Source organism: Cyprinus carpio, chromosome B5 (assembly GCF_018340385.1).
Source record: "Cyprinus carpio isolate SPL01 chromosome B5, ASM1834038v1, whole genome shotgun sequence".
Taxonomy (NCBI): domain Eukaryota; kingdom Metazoa; phylum Chordata; class Actinopteri; order Cypriniformes; family Cyprinidae; genus Cyprinus; species Cyprinus carpio.
The window spans coordinates 19,278,497-19,302,707 of NC_056601.1; the positions used below are offsets into that span (position 1 = coordinate 19,278,497).

General features: G+C 39.0%; 2 protein-coding genes across 3 annotated transcripts; both read left to right on the forward strand.

Annotated features, from left to right (window-relative positions):
- Positions 1-18,832: 18,832 nt before the first annotated feature.
- Positions 18,833-22,376, forward strand: LOC122137373 (glutamate-rich protein 3). 2 transcript variants are annotated; one of them, XR_006154804.1, is made up of 6 exons: positions 18,833-19,254; positions 19,466-19,631; positions 20,432-20,615; positions 20,712-20,797; positions 20,911-21,567; positions 22,245-22,376. XR_006154804.1 is itself a non-coding variant. In XM_042723418.1 (5 exons), exons 1-5 carry the CDS (start codon positions 19,129-19,131, stop codon positions 21,315-21,317), a joined length of 969 nt encoding a protein of 322 aa, XP_042579352.1. In that variant the 5' UTR covers positions 18,833-19,128; the 3' UTR covers positions 21,318-21,973. The 2 variants fall into 2 exon arrangements, 1 of the variants encoding a protein (XP_042579352.1); XM_042723418.1 differs by lacking the exon at positions 22,245-22,376 and having other exon boundaries at positions 20,911-21,973.
- Positions 22,377-22,538: 162 nt separating this feature from the next.
- LOC122137477 (ribonuclease inhibitor) lies at positions 22,539-24,211 on the forward strand. Its single transcript, XM_042724745.1, has 3 exons — positions 22,539-22,570; positions 23,104-23,327; positions 23,460-24,211. Exons 2-3 carry the CDS (start codon positions 23,104-23,106, stop codon positions 24,025-24,027), a joined length of 792 nt encoding a protein of 263 aa, XP_042580679.1. The 5' UTR covers positions 22,539-22,570; the 3' UTR covers positions 24,028-24,211.

Below are 24,211 nucleotides of genomic sequence, written 5' to 3' on the forward strand. Positions count from 1 at the left end.
TTACAGACACTTATGTTTTTCCAAACTACTAAGATTCATGTTTATGTGAATTTATGTGAATAAAACTCAAAATTAAATCTGCAATATATGGGGTTAATATATAATATACATTATATAAAGCAACTGTTCCTCTTCAGAAGACTGGGATTTAACCATTTGATTCATATGGATTACTTTTACAGTTTTGGTTCCATTCACTTTCAGTGGAAGAACAGAAATCTCTCAGGTTTTATTATACAGTATATCTTCATTTGTTTTTAAAATGAATGGAAGTCTTATGGGCTTGGAACAACATAAGGGAGAGTAAATGATGACAAAAGTTTTATTTTTGGGAGAATTAACACTTTATAGGGTTAGTTCACCCAAAAATTCTGTCATTAATTACTCACCCTCATGTTGTTCAAAACCTGTAAGACCTCCGTTCCTCTTCGGAACACAAATTAAGATATTTTTGATGAAATTGGAGCTTTCTGACCCTTCATAGACAACAAAGTAACTACCACATAACTACCAAGGCCCAGAAATGTAGTAAAAACATAATTAAAATAGTCCACATGACATCAGTGGTTCATCCCTAATTGTATGAAGCTATGAGAATACTTTTTGAATACTTGAATATGGTAGTTATGTTGCTGTCTATGGAGGGTCAAAAAGCTTTTGGATTTCATCAAGAATATCTTAATTTGTGTTCTGAAGATGAACGAAAGTCTTACAGGTTTGGAACGATGTGAGAGTGAGTAATTAATGACAGAATTTTCATTTTTGGGTGAACTATCCCTTTAATGCTAATTTCTTGTTTCTTGAATATAAAAGTAATATGATGCAATTATACTTGGTTTAAATATCAGCACATCGGTCATAACCTGTGGCTTCGAACTTTTGTCTGACCACCAGGAACACCCTATTAACTGTATAGCAACACACTAAAAATTACTATGATGTAGCATCTCACAGCATATGCCAGAACATTGCATCTTTATGTGAGATACTGTATGTTCTGTCTAATGAATTTTATCCTAGTGGGACAACCGACACACCATACTGAAGCATGCGGGATGTCTAAAATACTGAAGCACTGCTGGCAATGCTAAAGACCTCAGCAGCTGTCTCAGTCTCTCACATCTCAGGCAGATGATTACATAAACACATGCCAAAAGACCCTGCGGTTGGATTTTTACCTCCTGGGCAGCAGTAATAGGGCCCGAATTGTCTTCATTATTATTGTTAGATGTACGTGTTATGGAGAAACTGGTAATGATTTCACATGTTTGTTGCAAGTGGATAAAATCTTTTTGGATAAATGCAGAAAAAAACATTGAGATGCTTTCAAAATGTATCTCCAATTAATGTGAATGCACCCTAAAGCTAGTGGACCATAATGTCTTGTCAACATAGGCTGAAACATTCAGAGTTGTGACAGAATCAGATATAAACAAGGCAATATAACTCGAAGCAGGCAGTGACCGTATCAAGAAATGGGGGCTAGTCTGTGAGATTGCATGAGTCATAATAACAGAGTGATTCATAGAAGCATCCATCAAGTCAACCAGACGTTAATCATCAGCTGGCCCTTCTAGAAGACCTGAGGCTGGAAATGTCAACACGCAGCTATTTTCACAATCAGTCTGTCAAACAGACCAACTGATGAGTGTTGTTGAGTGCTTGAATTTATTAGTATAATCAAAAGGCCATTGTCAAGCCAAATGTAGATTAAAGAAGAATAGAGCCATAAAGAACAGATCAAAATTAGTACAGTTTCTTGTGAAGTAATTTTTTGCTAAAAAAAAAATGATGAAAAAAATAAAACTAATTTGAAAATTTGAAACAGTTGAACAGTTTTTTTCTACTACAGTGTAATAAAAAATAAATGAAAAAATTATACATTTAATAAAAGTTGTTAATAAATGTCTTCAACACTACTTTGTAATCAGATCTCCCATTAAGCAAATACATTCTGCTTGTGAAACAAACAACTAGAAACAATTGATGTCATAAGTTCAATATTCATTATATAGTTAATACAAAGTCTTGTGATTTCTGCCTCAGAAAAACAGAAGAGTTTATTCTGTTAGAAACAATTTCTGTTTCTTTTCTGCAAAAAGTCCTTAACATCTCACACACAAACCTCAAAAGCAGTGACAAACATTAAGTAAAAAAAGGATTTGCACACAACAAATGACAAAAGAAGAGCAACAACATAAGCCAACAAATGGTAAAACAAAAAGTCTATAACCCTAAGCACATAATTTATCCAAGCTGCAATGCAAGCTGGGAGCTTGAAAATCAAATCAGTATTACTGCTCAGTATGAAAATGTTCAGAGAGCTTTGTTGCTAGTTGGGAGAACATTTGGAGGAATACTGTTGGTTTAACACTTGTTTTTTTTTTTTTTCTTATAGAATGATCTTACATTTCTCGGTTTGTGTGACTCAGAAAGCCCTGTATCCTGGATAAAATGTGATTCCGTTTTTATAGCGCAGTTTAAACTGAATCATTTCTATTAGTTAAGTTCTTTGATAGCTATAGAAAAAGTGTCTTTCCTTGAAATGTGTTACATAATTGATGGGATATTTCATGAGGTCATTAAACACAATAGAATCCACTTACATTTATGCAACTATCTATATTGAGCAATACAGAACAGGAAGTTCCCTGGCATATGATGACCAGCAAATGCTTGCCCAATCACATGGGACAAACGTGCATGATGTGGCAGGCCTGCCCTGTTCCATCTTAAATGATATTCTGGGAAAAGTGAATCCCTCACCTCATAAAGTCCATTTTGGTCTACTGTCATTTTACATATGATTATGATCACGTCCTTGAATTCCCAGGCCAGTTCCCCAAAGTACAACACGAATACCAGGATATTTTAGTCAGCCAAAATAAACCTTGATGACCTAAATTATTTTCTGGAAGTAGGTCTGCCTCCTGAGATTTCTAAAAATGTTAGAAGGTTTGGTATGGTAGCACTTTAGATTATGGAACACATATTCACTATCAACTCAAACTTTCTTGCACAGAACAGACACTGTTTTCTTTTTAAAATAGGCTACTTTGTCAGTGATGTGTCGAGTCAGACAATTCCATTTGCACTGCAATACATATAGGCTAAAAATAGCTAAAAGATGTTCAACTTATCAGCAAAACTGCATAAATTAAATTTTGTTTAAAACAATTGAAATACTATTTGGCTAGTAGAAAAGAATGAGACCAACTCTATTCTAAAATATTTATCTGAGAACTATTTTAAACAGTTTTGTTTTTATGGATTTTTATATATATATATATTTATGCTTAAACATAACAAGGATACTGGACGATTTTTAGCAATAAAAATAGTGTATGGCACAAATTACATTTATAGTCCTTATCTCATATTTCCTTAATGTCTTGTTCCTTTAACTGTGTTAAATATGGTGTCACATGGATGTGAATATGCATGGAAGTGATATGCAGGTGAGGTTATGCATAGTAAAACTAGGCATTGTAAGCTCCATATATGGTGATTTCAGGGAAGAGTCGGCTTGGAGATGCACATACGCAAAATCTTCCCCTGACTGGGATTTATAAAGGGATTTTTGCGCAGGTTCTGCCATACGCATGGTTTTATAAATCTGAAAACTTTTTTGCAGATGCAAAATCTAGCTTTTGTGCATACGTACACTTTTAGGATGAAATCTACAGAGAGTTGTATACTGAAAATGAGACCCCAGGTCCAATTGGTTGCGCCTTACTGGCCCACCCGGACCTGGTTTTCGGAACTCATGCTCATCGTGACAACCCCTCCCTGGCACATCCCCCTGAGGAGGGACTTCCTTTTTCAGGGGCTGGGCACCATATGGCACCCGGGTCCAGATCTCTGGAACCTCCCTGTGTGACTTCTGGATGGGACGCAGCAGACCTATGTGACCTAACACCAGCGGTAGTAGACACTATAACTCAGGCTAGAGCTCCCTCTATGAGGCCTGCCTATGCTTTGAAGTGGATTGTGTTCATGAATAAGTGTTCTTCTCACTGAGAAGACCCCCGGAGATGCTTGATTAGAGTCGTGCTTTCTTTCCTGCAAGAAAGGTTGGAGCGTAGGCTGTCACCCTCCACTTTGAAAGTGTATGTCGCTGCTATCACAGCACATCACAATGCAGTGGACAGCTGGTCCCTGGAAAAGCATGACCTGATCGTTAGGTTCCTGACGGGTGCCAGAATCCTCCTAGGACACCCCTGATACCCTCCTGGGATCTCTCTGGCTGGACTCCAGAGGGGCCCCTTTCAGCTGCTTGATTCAGTCGAACTGAAGTTCCTGTCTCTTAAGACAACACTCCTGATCGTGATCCCATCCATCAAGAGGGTCAGGGAACTCAAAGCATTTTCATGGTGAACCTGCAAATGCTGCCCCCGGGGGATGCAGATCCAGCCTTGGCATTGCTGTATCCCATAAGAGTGCTACGCATATACGTGGACCACACCCAGAGTTTCAGAAGCTCTGAGCCACTCCTTGTCTGCCTTGGAGGTCAGCAGAAAGGGAAGGCTTGCTTCAAGCAGAGGTTGGCCCACTGGATAGTGAATGCCATCCCCTTGGCGTATCAATCCCAAGGTGAGCCGTGCCGCCTGAGAGTGAGAGCCCACTCCACTCGGAGTGTTGCCTCCTCCTGGGCGCTGGGGCACGCCGCCTCTCTGGCAGACATTTGTCGAGCTGCGGGCTGGGCGACACCTACACCTTCGCGAAGTTTTACAACCTTCCTGTAGAGCCAGTTTCGTGTGTTGGGCAAGAGATAATTGGCCGGAAAGTCTGGCTCATTGTCACGCTTGCTGCGCCATTCCCCCTTCACTTCTCCTAGTAGAGTTCCCCAGTTGGTGAACCCTGGTAGAGCATCCTCCAGTACCCTTTGCAGTCAGAGTTGGTGGAGCAGTCTGACGACAGGCCCAGTGCTGGTGTTAGCATGCCTGGAGTCCCGGTCAGCCCCTGTACTGGGCTAGGTGTCCATACAGCTTGATTCCCTATAGGTAATCCCATATGTGTATTCTTCCACTGTAAGGTTTCCATCTCTGTAAACCCGTGTCTTCGCTTGATAGACCCACTCTGTCAATCTCTTCTGGCAGTTGTTCCATCACTACTTTAAGGCAGGACCTGCCTCTGAGACCCATTCCATATGTAGTACTGCTCCCTAGTTCAGTCCATATCAGTATTTCCACATGTCACCTCCCCACAGGTAGGATGTGGTCTCTGTAGCGACCTTTTCCCTTGAGGCTCACTTCACTATCATTCTGCCAGGCTGAAGAAAGAAATAGGAAAGATTTGAAGCAATCTTTCCCTGAAGGTTGAAATCCCTTCCAAAAAACTATTTTGTGGGCAGAACAGCAGTCAATGCAATCAATGCCATAATTCATATTTAAATCAGAGACCACAAAATTTGATTTTGTCAGATCTTTTGCTGGTATCCATCTGTGGATATCTCACACTTATTGCATCCATTCCCTTAATATGCAGGTACAATAAACCTAGTCTGATATTCCAAACTAATGGGTTTAAACCAATGACTGCCCTGTGAAATCATCAAGATGATAACATACTTAATAGCATTATCCTATTAAAAAAAATCTATGAAAGGTGACATTCTCACTTAGAGCAGTCACTGAGAATAATTTAACAATTAGATCAGTGTTATATTACAATTTTGAAAGCTGATGGCAATGAAATTGGATCTTGGACCTGCAGTAACAAAGCAAATGATAAGTTAGACTGCAGATTTTATCTGAATCCTTCCCAACTTATTGTCCATTTACAGCAATTGTTAACAAGCTGGGTCAATAATTGCCCTCTATACCCTTATATAGTGCACTATTTAAGGGGACAGCCATTTAAAGTGGTATCCAAAACCAAACCATATATTATCAAGTGCACTCTCTATAGCCCATAATGCACCACAATAATGAGTGTAAACTGGAGAATGCCTATAATGCAGTAGATGGTGTGCATAGTGGTTAATTGTTTAATTAAGGTTTATACTAGCAATTCTACATGACAGATTTCAATATAAAACATTTTGATGCTACTGGAGCTTGCCAGTTACCTAAGACAGTGTTAAGTACAGTAGAAGCTAGCTAAGTAGCAAGTGCAAACTTTGCAGAAGTGTCCACACCCTGTTATTTAATTTATTTATTTGTTTGTTCGTTTGTTTATTATTTAGTATTTTTTTCTTAAACTATAAAACTACAAAGAGGCAGCACAATTACTTTTCACTTTTCTCCAAGGAAAACACAACAACAAAAGACACTAACTCGTTTTCATTCACTCATTCATAAGTGGACTATGTTTGAGGACAAACAAAGGGAATAGTAAATAAGGGTATAGAAGGCAATTTGGGGTACAGTCATAGATTTTAGATACCTATTTGCAAAAACCTATAAAACTGAACTGTTTTATGAATTAAAATAATATTTTGTATAGCATTTCACCAGTTTTTGAACACAATGCACAACGGATGCATGCAATAGTGCCTAAGAAGTTGGCCAAAAAACAAGGCAGCATGATTAATTTTTACTTTTTTCCAAGGAAAACACAACAACAAAAGGAATTCCTTCCTGTTTTCTCAGCCAGCCAAACCAACGTCAAGGTAAATCAACAACAACAAAAATGATCGCATATTTGTTAGACCACTTTAGTGGAAGCTATTGTGTCTGTTTTTTTACTCCCAGTAACAACTGTTAAAAAGGGAGTTATTGTAGCAATGGTCATATTAATCATATTCAAGATAACCAAATGATATCCAGTAGAATAAGAGTTCAAAGAAACACATTTCTGGTTTAGTGTCAGTGAACGGGTACTTAATCTGAACTGATGAGACGAGAGGGAATTACATAGGCCAAAAAATGTTTGGAAACACTAGCAATGACATGACCCATTAGACACTTCAGTTAAAAAAAAAAGAAAAACCGTGAACACATTTCAGCTCAGGACACGTGAATAACTCATCACCTCATTTCTCTGTGAAAGAAGTAAGCTATGTGCCATGTGTTGTGAGCAGCAGGAGACATGAGCACCTGAAGGGCAGCCAGGTCCTCACTCTCCTGACTGTGCTCTCTGCTGAGGTCTCCATCATATGCACACTAGCAATTCACTCAAAGACATATTAGTCAGATCTTTTCACCTCCAAGGGCTGCTTCACATTACAAAATGTTTTTAGTGTTAATTCAGCACCTATTGTTGCAGATAAAAAAAAAAAAAAAACTGGAAAAAAAACACTGGATATGACCGCAGACTGGACTGTACATCATCTAAGCCTTTGAGCTCTTCCTGTTTTGAATATTTCCCCATTAAACAGATCTTATTTCATTCCCTTAGCAGAAATGAAAATGTGATACAGCACGATCAGGCCAGGAAAATTAGCAGAAAAGCCAGTAATGGCCAACAGCACAGAGAGTCGATTCTCTAGCAGACTCTAGTGGTTACATTTGTTATTGCTATATTTCCAAACAAACGAGAAGCACAGATCCCTCATCGCCATCACCATCTATGAACACTCCTGCCTGCCTGATGGTACTCCAAACAAAATGACTACCACATGTGAATGTTCTCATATCTGCAAATCCTCCTGACACTCACTCTGACAGCTCCAGGACATTTCTTTGCCTAAAGCGAAAGAGGAAATTTAGACACTCTAAACTCTAAAAGAAATTGCAAACCAAAATGCATAACTTCTCATCGTTAGGCAAGACAGTCCGGCTCCTTCACTGACTGATATCTTGCTTTAGTGGGACTGGCAGGGAGCGAGACGAGATCTGCCAAGCACAACAAGAAATCAAGGCCTGTTTATGGACATAACGAGCGCAGCGGGGAGCCAGCAGCTGCCCGATCCAGAGGCTCTCCGAGGCTAATAGAGCAGATCCATTCAGTCCATCCACAGCAACTGCATGAGGGCCTGCGGTGACTTTACAGAAACAAAGCACTGATAGGGGGCATGTTTGAAGGGAGAACACAGATGAATAGCTTTAAAAGAATAGTCTTACTAACAAACGAAAATTACTTTTTAAAATTTTGACATTAGGTAACAAAAAAATCACTTCTGACTGAGACATTATTAAAAATTTTCCAAGAAAGAAATTTAATAAAAATAAAAATAGAGACTTTTGCTTTTCCTAGATTTTTCTCCTGATAACAAAATAAAAATAATAAAAAAAAACAGAGGGACTGGGGGCTCAATGGGGGGCTCAGCAAAACTCTAAAAAGGCCTCAAATTGGCTTAAAGTATGCAAAACAAGCAATAAAATAAGCCAAAACAACTAAAAAAACATGATGTCTTATTTTAACTACCTCAACAATTGTTTTTATTTTTCCCAGTAGAATCCAGTTGTGCTGAAAAATCTGGATATATGAGGAATACTATTTTTGTGTAAGTGTGACCTCTAGAACTGGAAAAGTAATGTGATTTTTTCTTTATTTTATAATGAATTTTAAATGCGAATGCCAACTACCCTGAGAGGGGCAAGGGCAGCCTCAGTGATCTTTCTAAAGACAGGGATAGCCCGAAGGGAATAACTTTGTACTGATATGCCCGTCCTTCGAAGGCAAACCAAAGAATTGGCCTGTGCTTTGGTAGGATTGAGACATGGAAGTAGGCATCCTTTAGGTCTACTGCCACAAACCAGTCCTGATCTCTGACACATGTTAATATGTGCTTGAGGGATAACATTCTGAACAGAAGCTTGTGAAGGCCTGGTTCAGAGTTTTCAAATCCAGGACTGGTCTGAGCCCCCCCCCCCCCTGGGCTGGGCGACACCTACACCTTCGCGAAGTTTTACAACCTTCCTGTAGAGCCAGTTTCGTGTGTTGGGCAAGAGATAATTGGCCGGAAAGTCTGGCTCATTGTCACGCTTGCTGCGCCATTCCCCCTTCACTTCTCCTAGTAGAGTTCCCCAGTTGGTGAACCCTGGTAGAGCATCCTCCAGTACCCTTTGCAGTCAGAGTTGGTGGAGCAGTCTGACGACAGGCCCAGTGCTGGTGTTAGCATGCCTGGAGTCCCGGTCAGCCCCTGTACTGGGCTAGGTGTCCATACAGCTTGATTCCCTATAGGTAATCCCATATGTGTATTCTTCCACTGTAAGGTTTCCATCTCTGTAAACCCGTGTCTTCGCTTGATAGACCCACTCTGTCAATCTCTTCTGGCAGTTGTTCCATCACTACTTTAAGGCAGGACCTGCCTCTGAGACCCATTCCATATGTAGTACTGCTCCCTAGTTCAGTCCATATCAGTATTTCCACATGTCACCTCCCCACAGGTAGGATGTGGTCTCTGTAGCGACCTTTTCCCTTGAGGCTCACTTCACTATCATTCTGCCAGGCTGAAGAAAGAAATAGGAAAGATTTGAAGCAATCTTTCCCTGAAGGTTGAAATCCCTTCCAAAAACTATTTTGTGGGCAGAACAGCAGTCAATGCAATCAATGCCATAATTCATATTTAAATCAGAGACCACAAAATTTGATTTTGTCAGATCTTTTGCTGGTATCCATCTGTGGATATCTCACACTTATTGCATCCATTCCCTTAATATGCAGGTACAATAAACCTAGTCTGATATTCCAAACTAATGGGTTTAACCAATGACTGCCCTGTGAAATCATCAAGATGATAACATACTTAATAGCATTATCCTATTAAAAAAATCTATGAAAGGTGACATTCTCACTTAGAGCAGTCACTGAGAATAATTTAACAATTAGATCAGTGTTATATTACAATTTTGAAAGCTGATGGCAATGAAATTGGATCTTGGACCTGCAGTAACAAAGCAAATGATAAGATAGACTGCAGATTTTATCTGAATCCTTCCCAACTTATTGTCCATTTACAGCAATTGTTAACAAGCTGGGTCAATAATTGCCCTCTATACCCTTATATAGTGCACTATTTAAGGGGACAGCCATTTAAAGTGGTATCCAAAACCAAACCATATATTATCAAGTGCACTCTCTATAGCCCATAATGCACCACAATAATGAGTGTACACTGGAGAATGCCTATAATGCAGTAGATGGTGTGCATAGTGGTTAATTGTTTAATTAAGGTTTATACTAGCAATTCTACATGACAGATTTCAATATAAAACATTTTGATGCTACTGGAGCTTGCCAGTTACCTAAGACAGTGTTAAGTACAGTAGAAGCTAGCTAAGTAGCAAGTGCAAACTTTGCAGAAGTGTCCACACCCTGTTATTTAATTTATTTATTTGTTTGTTCGTTTGTTTATTATTTAGTATTTTTTTTCTTAAACTATAAAACTACAAAGAGGCAGCACAATTACTTTTCACTTTTCTCCAAGGAAAACACAACAACAAAAGACACTAACTCGTTTTCATTCACTCATTCATAAGTGGACTATGTTTGAGGACAAACAAAGGGAATAGTAAATAAGGGTATAGAAGGCAATTTGGGGTACAGTCATAGATTTTAGATACCTATTTGCAAAAACCTATAAAACTGAACTGTTTTATGAATTAAAATAATATTTTGTATAGCATTTCACCAGTTTTTGAACACAATGCACAACGGATGCATGCAATAGTGCCTAAGAAGTTGGCCAAAAAACAAGGCAGCATGATTAATTTTTACTTTTTTCCAAGGAAAACACAACAACAAAAGGAATTCCTTCCTGTTTTCTCAGCCAGCCAAACCAACGTCAAGGTAAATCAACAACAACAAAAATGATCGCATATTTGTTAGAACACTTTAGTGGAAGCTATTGTGTCTGTTTTTTTTACTCCCAGTAACAACTGTTAAAAAGGGAGTTATTGTAGCAATGGTCATATTAATCATATTCAAGATAACCAAATGATATCCAGTAGAATAAGAGTTCAAAGAAACACATTTCTGGTTTAGTGTCAGTGAACGGGTACTTAATCTGAACTGATGAGACGAGAGGGAATTACATAGGCCAAAAAATGTTTGGAAACACTAGCCATGACATGACCCATTAGACACTTCAGTTAAAAAAAAAAGAAAAACCGTGAACACATTTCAGCTCAGGACACGTGAATAACTCATCACCTCATTTCTCTGTGAAAGAAGTAAGCTATGTGCCATGTGTTGTGAGCAGCAGGAGACATGAGCACCTGAAGGGCAGCCAGGTCCTCACTCTCCTGACTGTGCTCTCTGCTGAGGTCTCCATCATATGCACACTAGCAATTCACTCAAAGACATATTAGTCAGATCTTTCACCTCCAAGGGCTGCTTCACATTACAAAATGTTTTTAGTGTTAATTCAGCACCTATTGTTGCAGATAAAAAAAAAAAAAAAAAAAAAAACTGGAAAAAAAACACTGGATATGACCGCAGACTGGACTGTACATCATCTAAGCCTTTGAGCTCTTCCTGTTTTGAATATTTCCCCATTAAACAGATCTTATTTCATTCCCTTAGCAGAAATGAAAATGTGATACAGCACGATCAGGCCAGGAAAATTAGCAGAAAAGCCAGTAATGGCCAACAGCACAGAGAGTCGATTCTCTAGCAGACTCTAGTGGTTACATTTGTTATTGCTATATTTCCAAACAAACGAGAAGCACAGATCCCTCATCGCCATCACCATCTATGAACACTCCTGCCTGCCTGATGGTACTCCAAACAAAATGACTACCACATGTGAATGTTCTCATATCTGCAAATCCTCCTGACACTCACTCTGACAGCTCCAGGACATTTCTTTGCCTAAAGCGAAAGAGGAAATTTAGACACTCTAAACTCTAAAAGAAATTGCAAACCAAAATGCATAACTTCTCATCGTTAGGCAAGACAGTCCGGCTCCTTCACTGACTGATATCTTGCTTTAGTGGGACTGGCAGGGAGCGAGACGAGATCTGCCAAGCACAACAAGAAATCAAGGCCTGTTTATGGACATAACGAGCGCAGCGGGGAGCCAGCAGCTGCCCGATCCAGAGGCTCTCCGAGGCTAATAGAGCAGATCCATTCAGTCCATCCACAGCAACTGCATGAGGGCCTGCGGTGACTTTACAGAAACAAAGCACTGATAGGGGGCATGTTTGAAGGGAGAACACAGATGAATAGCTTTAAAAGAATAGTCTTACTAACAAACGAAAATTACTTTTTAAAATTTTGACATTAGGTAACAAAAAAATCACTTCTGACTGAGACATTATTAAAAATTTTCCAAGAAAGAAATTTAATAAAAATAAAAATAGAGACTTTTGCTTTTCCTAGATTTTTCTCCTGATAACAAAATAAAAATAATAAAAAAAAACAGAGGACTGGGGGCTCAATGGGGGGCTCAGCAAAACTCTAAAAAGGCCTCAAATTGGCTTAAAGTATGCAAAACAAGCAATAAAATAAGCCAAAACAACTAAAAAACATGATGTCTTATTTTAACTACCTCAACAATTGTTTTTATTTTTCCCAGTAGAATCCAGTTGTGCTGAAAAATCTGGATATATGAGGAATACTATTTTTGTGTAAGTGTGACCTCTAGAACTGGAAAAGTAATGTGATTTTTTCTTTATTTTATAATGAATTTTAAATGCGAATGCCAACTACCCTGAGAGGGGCAAGGGCAGCCTCAGTGATCTTTCTAAAGACAGGGATAGCCCGAAGGGAATAACTTTGTACTGATATGCCCGTCCTTCGAAGGCAAACCAAAGAATTGGCCTGTGCTTTGGTAGGATTGAGACATGGAAGTAGGCATCCTTTAGGTCTACTGCCACAAACCAGTCCTGATCTCTGACACATGTTAATATGTGCTTGAGGGATAACATTCTGAACAGAAGCTTGTGAAGGCCTGGTTCAGAGTTTTCAAATCCAGGACTGGTCTGAGCCCCCCCCCCCCCCCCCCCCCTTCTTAGGTACAATGAAGTACAAGCTGTAAAACCCCTTGTTAGATTATTGATGCCGTTTGTCTGGACCGGAAGAAGGCCACAGTCTGAAAAACTGAAAAAGCAAAGAACTCTTACAAGAACTGACACCTGAACTCTGTTTCACAAGCCTAAGATCTTCACTCAAGACAACACACCCAACTGAGAGAAACTAAAGTTTCACACCTTTGTATGATTCTCCACATCCACTTCCTTTACTCACTATCCCACTCTCTCCCCTCATTTCCATCTAAACACAGGACACTATAAAAATCATTGAAACTCTTAATCAGAGTTTATTACAATGCAACTATTCACATTCGATGTTGTTTGAAAGGTCTCTGTGTGTCTTAGCTCATTCTTATAACAATAAAACAGATGGCCATTAAGATTAGAAAACACTGAAGACAGACAACTCCCATGTTTTTCGCACAAATTACCTTCTGTATGTACTGTAAATCTTCACACAGAAATCAAAAGTTACCCACATGAAACACCTAAAAGTGATATGCTAAAACCCCTGCAATAAACAAACAATACCATTTGGTAACTTTGGGGTTCTTCTGGATATTTAAAGGGGTCCTATAATGCTCTTTTACAAAGACCTGATTTTGTTTTAGGGGCGTACTAGAACATGCTCTCATGCTTGGTGGGAAAAAAACTTTTTTTTTTCACATAATTTACATTATTACAAAACCTTCTCCCCAGCCAGGCACAAATGGCTGGATTAGGTCCAGGTTTGATGAAGGCCCGCCTTCCAAAAAATGAAATGTGTTGTGAAGCCAAACGCTGGTAATCTGTGGATGTTTGAAGTGAGACTAAATTGTCGTGGTCAGGTCCAATGCTTTGTTTTGCTACTCTCAGCTTGTTTTATTTCTATGTTATGTACAGTTATTTTGAGCATTTTTGTTGGTTTATATTTGTTTATTTCAAAATTTGGTTGGAGCACGTGTTACGTGACAGCTGTCGGAAATAAAATCACTTGGACTTTAATGATTGCCTATGTTGTACTCAACTCATTTGGTCTCTTGCCGGGCCCTATGGCAAAAATACACGACACAACTCAGCCATCTGGTGGCAGACAACCAGCCATCTGGTGGCAGTGACTTTCCGACCATGTGCTCCAACCAAATTTCTAAATAAACTATTTTTTTTTTATGATATTCTAATGGGCAGCTTTGTGACATCACAAAACCTGGAAAAAAACACTAGTACAAACGAGCTGTTTGTTGTACTTCATGATGCTGTCAAAAAGAATCCTTCTGTCTCACCACTGGCTGCTGTCATTGGACCAGTGTGCGGACCTTCTTCATTTCGGCCAGGGGGACAGGCTCGATTGCACCCTTTTCGAGAAGGGTTGCAACCTCCGCTCAACGAACAGCCACATTCTCGCTTCATACTAAGGTACACAGAATGCCCCTGAACTTGGGCGGGTGCCTGGCAACTGAATCGCATAGCCGAGCAGAATGGATCTGAGGGGCCATTGGGAGGGATTGGAGAGGCTTAACCAAGCATCCAGATAGCCTGCCAAAGGTCTCAAAGGAACCATGTTTGAGATACCTCAGGCAAGGTTCCTGTGGCTGAGCAGAGTGAAAACGCTGTTGTAGGAGGTGAAACATCCTGTAAAACACACCGTGCCTTGTCCGCAGGGTATGCCACACGTGTCACCGATGGATGAGGGAACATGAGTTTGCCACCATGAGTTGTGTTGGCTGAGTGATAGACCCTTTGTATCTGAATGTGAGGAGAAAGAGTTTCTGTGTCCAAACAGGTTCTGATGCATGGTTTCAGCATCTGGTCATCGCAAATAGGATGTGTGTGACCCAGAGAAGAAGGAAATTGCATTTTATTAACTAGGTGGTGGCTATCTGCCAGGTAGCAGACAGCCGCAATGGAGCCGAATCCACTTTACAGCCCCCGTAGGAAGTGGATCCAGGCTGGCCAGATGGTCCCTCCTCCCTTGGTCGCCCATCTCAGGAATGCTTTGAAGCCTTGTGAGGGTTCCTGGTCCCCTGATGACTAACTGGCAGTGCCACCTTCCTGCCAGTGGTGGTCCATTGGTCAGGCTTGACTCAAGGTCCAGGCTGTTGCTCCGTCCCCGGAGACGAGAAGACAGGGACTGCTGACTTGGGGTGCAGGAGCAGGACCTGACCCACGCCGATGCAGGAAGTGTTTGATGGCCTCCGTTTGCTTCTTCACCGTAGAGAACTGCTGCGCAAATTCTTCCATGGTGTTGCCAAATAGACAAACCACACAAACTCAGCCATCAAGAAACAAAACTTTCATTCCTTCACTAATCTCAGCCAGGTTGAGCCACAGGTGGCATTCCTGGACCAATAAAGGGCATCGCCCTCCCCAGAGCCTGCCCTGTGACCTTCGTAGCCCAGAGGGCATAGACCCAGGGATGGGCTCTCAAACTCATCCGGAAACTTGACCGGTGATTACGAAACAAGGGAAGAACGGGAAGCTCGTGGGGATTGACCACTGAATGTGCCTTAGATCCAATGATGAGGAATTCAGAGGTGAATGATCGCAACTTCTCTGTGACAGATGCTGTTTTTCGTCTCCGAAAAACAGAACAAGTAAGCAGATGCCACACTGGTCTATTTATAGCTGGATGTCCGGGGTGTGGCCTGCTATGCAAATTCTGTACAGCCAGTTTCATTGACCTTTTCTCAAAGATGTCAGATGTGTTTGGGCTCCTAAGATCAAAACCTAGTGTCTTACACTCGACACAACGTCGGAGTGAATGACAGAAAGGGAAATATACTTTCTGCCTTATTCTGTGATAAAAAAGTGTTTTTTGTATGTAAACCATAAATCATAAAGTTAACATTAGGGGAAAAAAATATGGAATACAAATTATTGGTTATTGTCCAGCACAGTATATTTGATTTCTTAGACAATTGAAGGTATAAGAATAAATAAATAAATTAATTAATTAATTAATAAATAAAACCTGTCAATTAGACGGGTAGTGGGGGTGGGGGGGGATTCGGGGTTTACATTTGACACTCTGTCCCCTAACTATTGAAATAATGGCTATTCAGTGCTATTCAGTAAAACATCTCGATAGTCATGGGGTCTTTGAAAACTGTTGTGGACAATGGGTGGCCTTGGAGTCAAAACAGTTCATTACTGCTTGATACTATAAATATGTGCCAACAGTTGCCTCATTTGTGTATCCTCAGGAATTTTATAAAAATCAGCTAAACAAAAAGTAACTGAGAATTCAATTCCCGTTTCCTCAGCATCAAAAAAAAAAAAAAAAAAAAAAAATATCTGAGCAATAAAATTTTCATTTGCATTTGATTAAAACACATGCCTCTAATAGAACTCCAGGCGTTTGGCTGAAATAAATTGCAATTATGTACCTTTTTTTATTTATCGCCACCACAGGCCTTGACAAACTAAGCCTTTCTCTCTGTTCTGCATATGGCCCTTGTTGAAGACAGCCGATTAAACATGCATGAGACGCTAGTGTAGAGTGTTAGACCTGGGTGTCAAAGCCATCCAGGTATCAGATGACTCCTTGACGACAGAGATAGAAACAACAGGTAAAACCACAATATTGCTGCTTTACCCAGATGAAGCTGTGAAGAAAAGCCTGGTAAGTTTGCTAGCCTAACTAAAAAAAAAAAAAAAAACTAAGCATGTAATCATAATCTAGTGGTTAGAGAGTTTGACTCCTAACCCTAAGGTTGTGGGTTCGAGTCTCGGGCTGGCAATACCAAGACTGAGCTGCCCTTGAGCAAGGCACCGAACCCCCAACTTCTTCCCAGGCACCGCAGCATAAATGGCTGCCCACTGCTCCGGGTGTGTGTTCATGGTGTGTGTGTGCACTTTGGATGGGTTAAATGCAGAGCATGAATTCTGAGTATGGGTCACCATACTTGGCTGTACAGTATGTCACGTCACTTACTCACTTACAAATATATATTCTTGGTTGTGTTTTGTGGTCTGAAAAATTTACGCTCTATAATTAAATTTTTTTGAGGTGGATGACTGTTGCCTATTTTCCATACAAATCTTCACATCTAATGTCTTTCTGTCAAAATTGAGTACAATAAAGCTATTTTTCAAATAATCAAGCATTTTTAGTAATATGTATCAACAACAGTATACAATTCCAGAAGTGAATCAACAGTTACAAACTAGATTTAAGTGTCCTTCTAGGCAGATGACTGTTATCTCTCTAAAACACATGTACAGTTTTCATCAGGCATTCTAGATGTTCATGCATTATTTAATCATCTGTCTGTGCCTTGGCTGTTTTCCTGCCTTCTGCCGCTGTCACTGAACACCTGATGAAAACACTCAAGACTCTATCGCATGTCACATGCATCTTATTGTACAGGAGTTGAACAGGTATTTTTTTAAAACAAAATGTTTACTTCATTAGCAGCTGTAAGGTATGGATAAAATGCTCATTTAAAATAAAATGACCCTTATTTGTGTTTAAGAGAGAGCAAGGATGGAAACATATCAGAAAGATTCCATGAAGCGCATCCGCAGGCACAGTCAGAGTGTCCTTCAAGACCTGCTCATCAAAGGATTCAAAGATGAAGTCAAAGATGTAAGTAATAAGACAATTTCAGCTATTGTGTAAGAAAAGATAAAAGATAAAAAAATCATATAAAAAATATTTTCCTTGGCCTCACAAAAACAACATCTGAGTAAAAAAACTTTCTCTGTGTTTGATTAAAACAATCGAAAGTGCCTCTGATACACCAGGTGTTTGGCTGGAATAAAGTAGCAATTATGTGACTTTTTTAGATTTGTTGATGCCACAGGCTTTTATCGAACCTTTCATAAAAGTTTTAAATGTGGAAAAGTAGAACAGAGCTATTTCAGACCTGCTGCTGACACTGAGCACGTACCTGATGAAATCGCTCAAGACCATACTGCATGTTACATGTATCTTCCTGAACAATGAGTTGGAGCTAATTTTAGTTCTATTTTTTTATGAAATGTTTACTTAATTACCAACTGTGAAGTGTGGATACACAGAGTGATAATTTAAAATAACATTACATCTATTTGCATATCAGAAAGTGTCCATCACATTTTACTGGTCCTCACTAGTTAAAAAGGCTTATAAATCAGACAAAACATGTTTTTGTTTAAGTGTAGTGTTTTGCACAGGTTTCTGTGAGGGGAAGGTTTAGGGGTAGGGGTTGAATTAGGGGATAAAAAAATCAATGGAAGTCCTTATAGTAAAACAAAGAGATGTGTGTACATATCAAAATATATTCAGACACCTTCAACATTTCTCACATTATCACAGTTTATTCGCTACAGTTTAGAAAATGGTATTAAAATATGATAAGAACTCATTAGCAATTAAAGAAAAACATTTAAGCAAAACATGGTCAGTTCAAAGAGTCTGAATAATTTTTGGTTCCAAATTTCTATCAATTTTTCTGGTAGTCCACTGTATGAAGAATCTTTGGGTATAATATGTCACAGTTTACTTTATTTAGCTATTCTCACTTACATAAATGAGCTATAGTGTCCTGCACCCACTAGTAAAAAAATATAAAAAATTATATCTGGTGTCTGAATAATTTTTGGTTTGACGGTATATGTATAATTAAAGGTTTTAGTTGCTTCTATTTCTTTATATATTTTTTGTCCATTTGCTTTTAGCAAAGCTAAAATTGACTCAAAATGTATTTTCAGATTAAATATGTACATTTTATATTCATGTTTTTGCATTGGAAGGTTTGATGTTTAATCTATACATATTTTAAAATTGAAAAATATATTTCTTTAAGCTGCACTGGTTGTGACATACAGTACTTTAGCATAATATACCTGAAATATACTTTGGCCAGAAGTCATATGGGATGTTTTCTGTTTATTCTTACAAATAAAAAAAAAATATTCTTGGGCATAACTAATGTTTCAAAACTCAATGTTCTTGTATTTGACAGCAGACTTGTCCTCGGGGTCGTAGAGGCGAGAGACCACTGACTCCCAAGTGGCACAGTTCTCTGGATAGTGTTTTCACACGTAAAGGCAGCCTGATTCTGCTGGATGGAAACAATTCTGTGGAAATCTATAAAGTAACGCAACAGATACGGCACTTGCATGTTGGGATTCACACTGACAGTGAAATTTATTTGACAAGTGACAAGTGAACAAAATAATTCTTCTTTGCTTCCTCTAATGTTGAAATTCTTTGCTTTAATCTGTGCAGTCCTACAAGTCAAGCCAGCCAGCGATCAGAGGACGGTTGAGTGACTTGTACCTTCCTGCTATCACAGGAACAATGTCAAACCTGCAGACAGCAAGGGCCAGACTCAGTCACTCATGTCCTTATCTCAGCACCAGCAGACGCCGTGGCTCCACCTCCTCCATCAACTCACAGAGAGCTCCTGATTTCAACAGCAAGCAGGTGAGTCGGCTCTGACTCTGTTGACAGATTACACTGCAGCTTTGAACCAGTCTGAAGTGCTGAGTTGTAAGTTTTAATTTGTCTCTCTGATTGACAGTCTCTATGCTTTGGGGAAAAATTGTTTTAGATCCTCACTGCCATATTTGTTAGAAATGTGCCTTCTTTGTCACCTAAATGGTTTCTGAAAGTGTTGCTGACTTATGTCTTTCAGAGTTACCTCAAAGCACAGAAAGAGTCCAAGAAGTCAAATGTGATTGTGACGATGATGTACCTGGGTCAGGGGCTTTCTGGCAGCACTCAGGATGAGATGAAAGTGCTTCAACAGATCTGTGGAGGGGAGAACATCTGTGTGTTTAAAGGATTTGTCCAACCTGGAGGTAAAGCTCATTATCCTGTTACACTGCTTAAGATGTTCTGCCAATCTTTTTTTTTTATCTTTTTTTTTTTTTTTGTATATAATCTTTATTTTAAACAAATCTAGAGTTTGGCCACATAAAACTAGCAAGTAACTGTTTTACATGTTCTACCTAACCAAAGGAAAGATATAGATAAAAGAAGTACAGATATAAAGAAAGCATTGTGTATTTTTAACATTACGTACAGTATAATCAGCATTTTCATTATGCTGAACAGAGTAGAAATACAAAATATTATCAGTGTAATTAATAAAATATGAAAAATAGCAAACATAATGCTACAATGTAAAAAAGCATAAAATTACAGTTATTTTAAGTTTCTGCAATGACATGAAAATAATAAAATAATCATGTAATAAAACAATAAATGTATCGAAATGAAACAATATGATATAAGATGAATAAGATTATAAAGGAAATACAGATGTTTCTACAATTCATTTAAACAATTTAAAGCTAAAAATAAATATAAGATACGAAAGTATTCTGCATTTTAAAAAAATCATTTTTCATTTAACTTAATAGATCTAAAATATTTGTTTTTAAGATAATATATTACTAAAAAAACAAAACAAATAAATAATAAAAAGTTACAAATATTTTAAAGGTAAAATAAATAGTGTAGTTAAATACATTTTAAAGTAAAAAAAAAAAATTGTTGGATAAATAAATAAATAAGATGTTAAACAAAATGTTAGAATAAATAAGTACATTTTAAAAAGTTAAAATAAAAAAAATAATACAATACTTTTCCCCAATAGAGCAGTTTCAGTTCACATCCCAGAGACACCTGGGCTTCCCCTTCAGTGCTACTATCTTTGTGAATGGAATCATAGCAGCCAGGATCAGTTCCTGCTGTGAGTACAGATACACCCCTGGCTTTCAGCAAGGCCGCAGAAGCTGCTTCAGACTGACCCGTCTAAATGGAGGAAAACCCTGCTACAAGTGAGATATGATGACAAGATCAAGAAAAGATTTAAAGCAGAGGTTTCTTCTCAAGACAAAATGGGTTGCCACTGTAAACATTTTCTCCTTTTTCAGATGTGTGAATTCAAGGCACGGTATTGGCACCCCAGCGATTGATAGTCCAGCTCCAGCCTTGCAACAAGCCATCAATTCTAATGAAGGTTGGTGTTAATGCGACTGCTGTAAGACTTTCCCACTGGCATTCTTCAAAGTAATGATCTACAAGGGCACATTATTTCCAGAATGCCTCACGGTAATCATGCCTTCTGTGCAGGTGTTATGGAGTCGTGCCCTTCTTCCCCTTTGTTTGTCCCTCTTGGAATGGAAAAATCGGTGCAGAAGACCAGAAAGCTCTCTAAAGATGGAGGTGCTTTGTCAACAGACAGTGAAGACGTAAATGGCAGTGCAAAAGAAAGAAAACGTCACAAACGCCATCAAAGACCACTCAGTCAGCGAGGAGAGGGCAAAAGTTTAGAAGAATCGCAAGCACATAAAAAGGAAAACAAACCACCTTCCAACACCAAAGAACAGCTGCAAACATCAGCAAAAGAACATGCGCCTGACAAGGAGAATTCAGTGACTGAAAATAAAACTAAAGTGCCAGGTGAGTGCAAATCTTTTCCAGCGACGTGGTGTCGCACTCTCAAGGCCGTTGGATGGAGTCGCTTGCCAGCGCAATGAAGCTTTGTTGTAAATCACTAGGTTGTATTTTATTTTATAGACAGCACTATCAGGACAGTTGTATTTCTCGATTCATTGCAGGAAGGAAAAACCTTGACTAAGCGCGACGGCGAGAAAACGATGGATGCTTCGCAATCGAATGGAAAAAGCAGCAACAGGGGAAGACTGAGGGACTTCTATGAAGAATGTGTTGAAATGAGCACTGGTTTGGAATCAGGCCTAGACCAACAGAGGTGGTTCAAAGTAAACAGTGAGTCAAGAACTGTGGCTCATTGCTCACAGACAGGGTTTCCCCTGAGTCTTTTAGCCTGATTTAGTGGGAGTCAATCATTTTACCATAAAGGTTATGACAAAAAGTAGTTTCAAATTCAAACATATACTAAGGTTAGTGTGAAGTTTTAAGGCCATGAGAATTGGTCCCATTACTCTTCCTATGGGCTTCTCAACAGGGGCCACAGAGAAAGACCACTTTTGCCTCAAGATCTGAACTTCTAATTTTTTTTTAGTTATACTTCTCTTATATTAATGATCAGAATATTCCAGTGTATACTCTATGCTATGCAGTATGGCAAAAGTTATCACAATATTGAATACATGTGTATTATAGTTAAGGGCAATATAGAATAAAAGATTATTGCCTGAAAAATCTTATTGCACACACACACACACACACACACACACACACACACACATCTATCTATATATATATACTGCTATATATAACAACTGCTTCACATATTTAAAAGAATAAATATAATAAAATTAAAAAACCCAAAACATTTTTATTGAGGGTACCAGTTGTAACCATGTAATAGCAGGAATATATAGACATCTTTTTCCCATTTCTGAAAACCTGAATTGTGATGTTATCATGATGAGACATATGATGAAAAGTGAAACAGATATGTATTTTTTATCATCTGTTAGAGTCTGAGAGGAACAAAATCAAAGAGCGACTCACTACAGGACTCACTGTCAATAGCTCGGCATCAGAAGTGGAACTTAGTGAGGAAAGTGACAGCAGTTTTACAGAAGCAAGGAAACCTAAAATGAATAACAACCAAGGTTGGTATAACTGATACGATCAAGCTCTGCTGTATGTCCCATTGATTTAGGATCAATACCTCTTTTATATCTCTGTGTGATATATACACACACACGCACAGTATGTAAATGTGTAAAGTCGTGTGTTAAGACTCTCATCTTTTTTTCATGAAGGTACAGAGGATGCCTTACAAGACTTACAAAAACAGGTAATCTTAACTCTAAAAATGAAGTGCTAAAATGCCTACAAAATTAGATCCAAAGATATTTCTACAGATACATCTATGATGTATCATAAACCCTGTCTTACTGTGCACTGCTTTTGTTCTGCACAATTAAGCAAAGGATGTTGCATGATTTTACACAAAGAGAGAAAATGGTCACACTCAGTCTGGCTTTACTCAAACATTCCTATATCTTACCAGTAGCTTATAGCCTCTCTATAAAACATACAGTCTTCACAGCCAGTAAGTTCAGAGATAGCATGCTGGATTAAGTTAATATTCCAGTAATTCAGTTTTAGAAATCAAGATGGGAAATTGAATGAGCAGAAAGCCACAGTATTAAATAAAACAATTAGTCCTGGTCTATGAGTTTGATTTGAGTGGCTTTCTGAGCGTAAGAAGGATTTAGAGTACCATGTTAATAAATACATGCAAACTTTATTTTTATATGGGAAACTGATGCATTTATTGACATTTACCAACAATATTATTAATAGAATCTGCTGTCGTTGCTTTAGATGGATGCCATGACAGAAGTGCTGAGCAATTCTGATGAAGTGGATCAACTAATACTGAGAAACACAGGTCTGACTGATGAACTGCTCAAGAGTTTGGCAATGGCGCTCAAGAGAAGCCCATCCGAAGTCACAGTGATTAACCTTAATCTGAACCAAATCGGACCCCCTGGAGTCAATGTTTTACTAGACCTTCTACAAGCCAAACCACAGATCAAAGAACTACTGTAGGTTTCATGCAGACCTTCTAAATATGTCCAAAAATAAGCTGACTTTTCAAAACAGCTCTAATAAAAGAAACTCTTGAAGGTAGTTATAAATCATTATGAATAATGAAGGTCATTTTTTTCCTTCTTTAGATTGTTTGGAAACCAACTTGGCGATCTTGGAGTACAGACCCTGCTTAGTGGATTGGCTGAACTTCAAGATAAAACAGCAGCGCTGCGTGGAAACTCTGAACCGATCCACTTCTCTCCAGTTAGCATTGTGATCAAAGAGTTAGACCTAGGTGGAAACGGCATTGGCAGCGAGGGCCTGAGGGTGCTGGCCACTTTCATGAGGTATCATTCCCATCTTCAGTATCTGGGCCTGGCACAGACATCATGTTCTGACATGGATGCTTGGATAGTCTTGTTTGAAAGCCTGAAAGTGAACACTACGCTGACACACATCATCTTAGATGAAAGCAACCTTGGGGACAATGGTATCAAGCTGTTTGCTGAGGCACTGAGATCAAATAAGACCCTGAGGAAGGCAGACTTGGATAATAACAGTTTCGGCGAGGTTGGAGGACATTATCTCCTGGAGGCTCTACGCTCTGGGGGAAAACGTTCCCTTGAGAACCTCAGCCTGGAGGGGAACTACATCAGCACCGCACTGATGGCCAACATACAGCAGGAGCTCGAATCTAACAGACCAGCTCTGTAAACAGATGTATCATCAATTAACTTGTGCTTTACAACTCAAACTTCTGGCGGGATGTACAGTAAATAAGCCTGATGTCTTCAGTACAGGACAGAGGGAAAAACTTTGTGGCCAGCACATGGGTGGCTTCCAGTAACTCTAAATGAATTGCTTTATTCTGTGATCCATCTATTTGGGAGTTTAAACA

Excerpts from the sequence above, each read along its gene's own strand:
- LOC122137373 (XM_042723418.1), top strand. The coding sequence starts at position 19,129 with ATGTCAAACCTGCAGACAGCAAGGGCCAGACTCAGTCACTCATGTCCT. Across the intron at positions 19,255-19,465 it reads CTGATTTCAACAGCAAGCAG|AGTTACCTCAAAGCACAGAA; the intron begins GTGAGTCGGCTC and ends TATGTCTTTCAG. Across the intron at positions 20,798-20,910 it reads AGCCATCAATTCTAATGAAG|GTGTTATGGAGTCGTGCCCT; the intron begins GTTGGTGTTAAT and ends CCTTCTGTGCAG.
- LOC122137477 (XM_042724745.1), top strand. The coding sequence starts at position 23,104 with ATGGATGCCATGACAGAAGTGCTGAGCAATTCTGATGAAGTGGATCAA. Across the intron at positions 23,328-23,459 it reads CCACAGATCAAAGAACTACT|ATTGTTTGGAAACCAACTTG; the intron begins GTAGGTTTCATG and ends TTCCTTCTTTAG.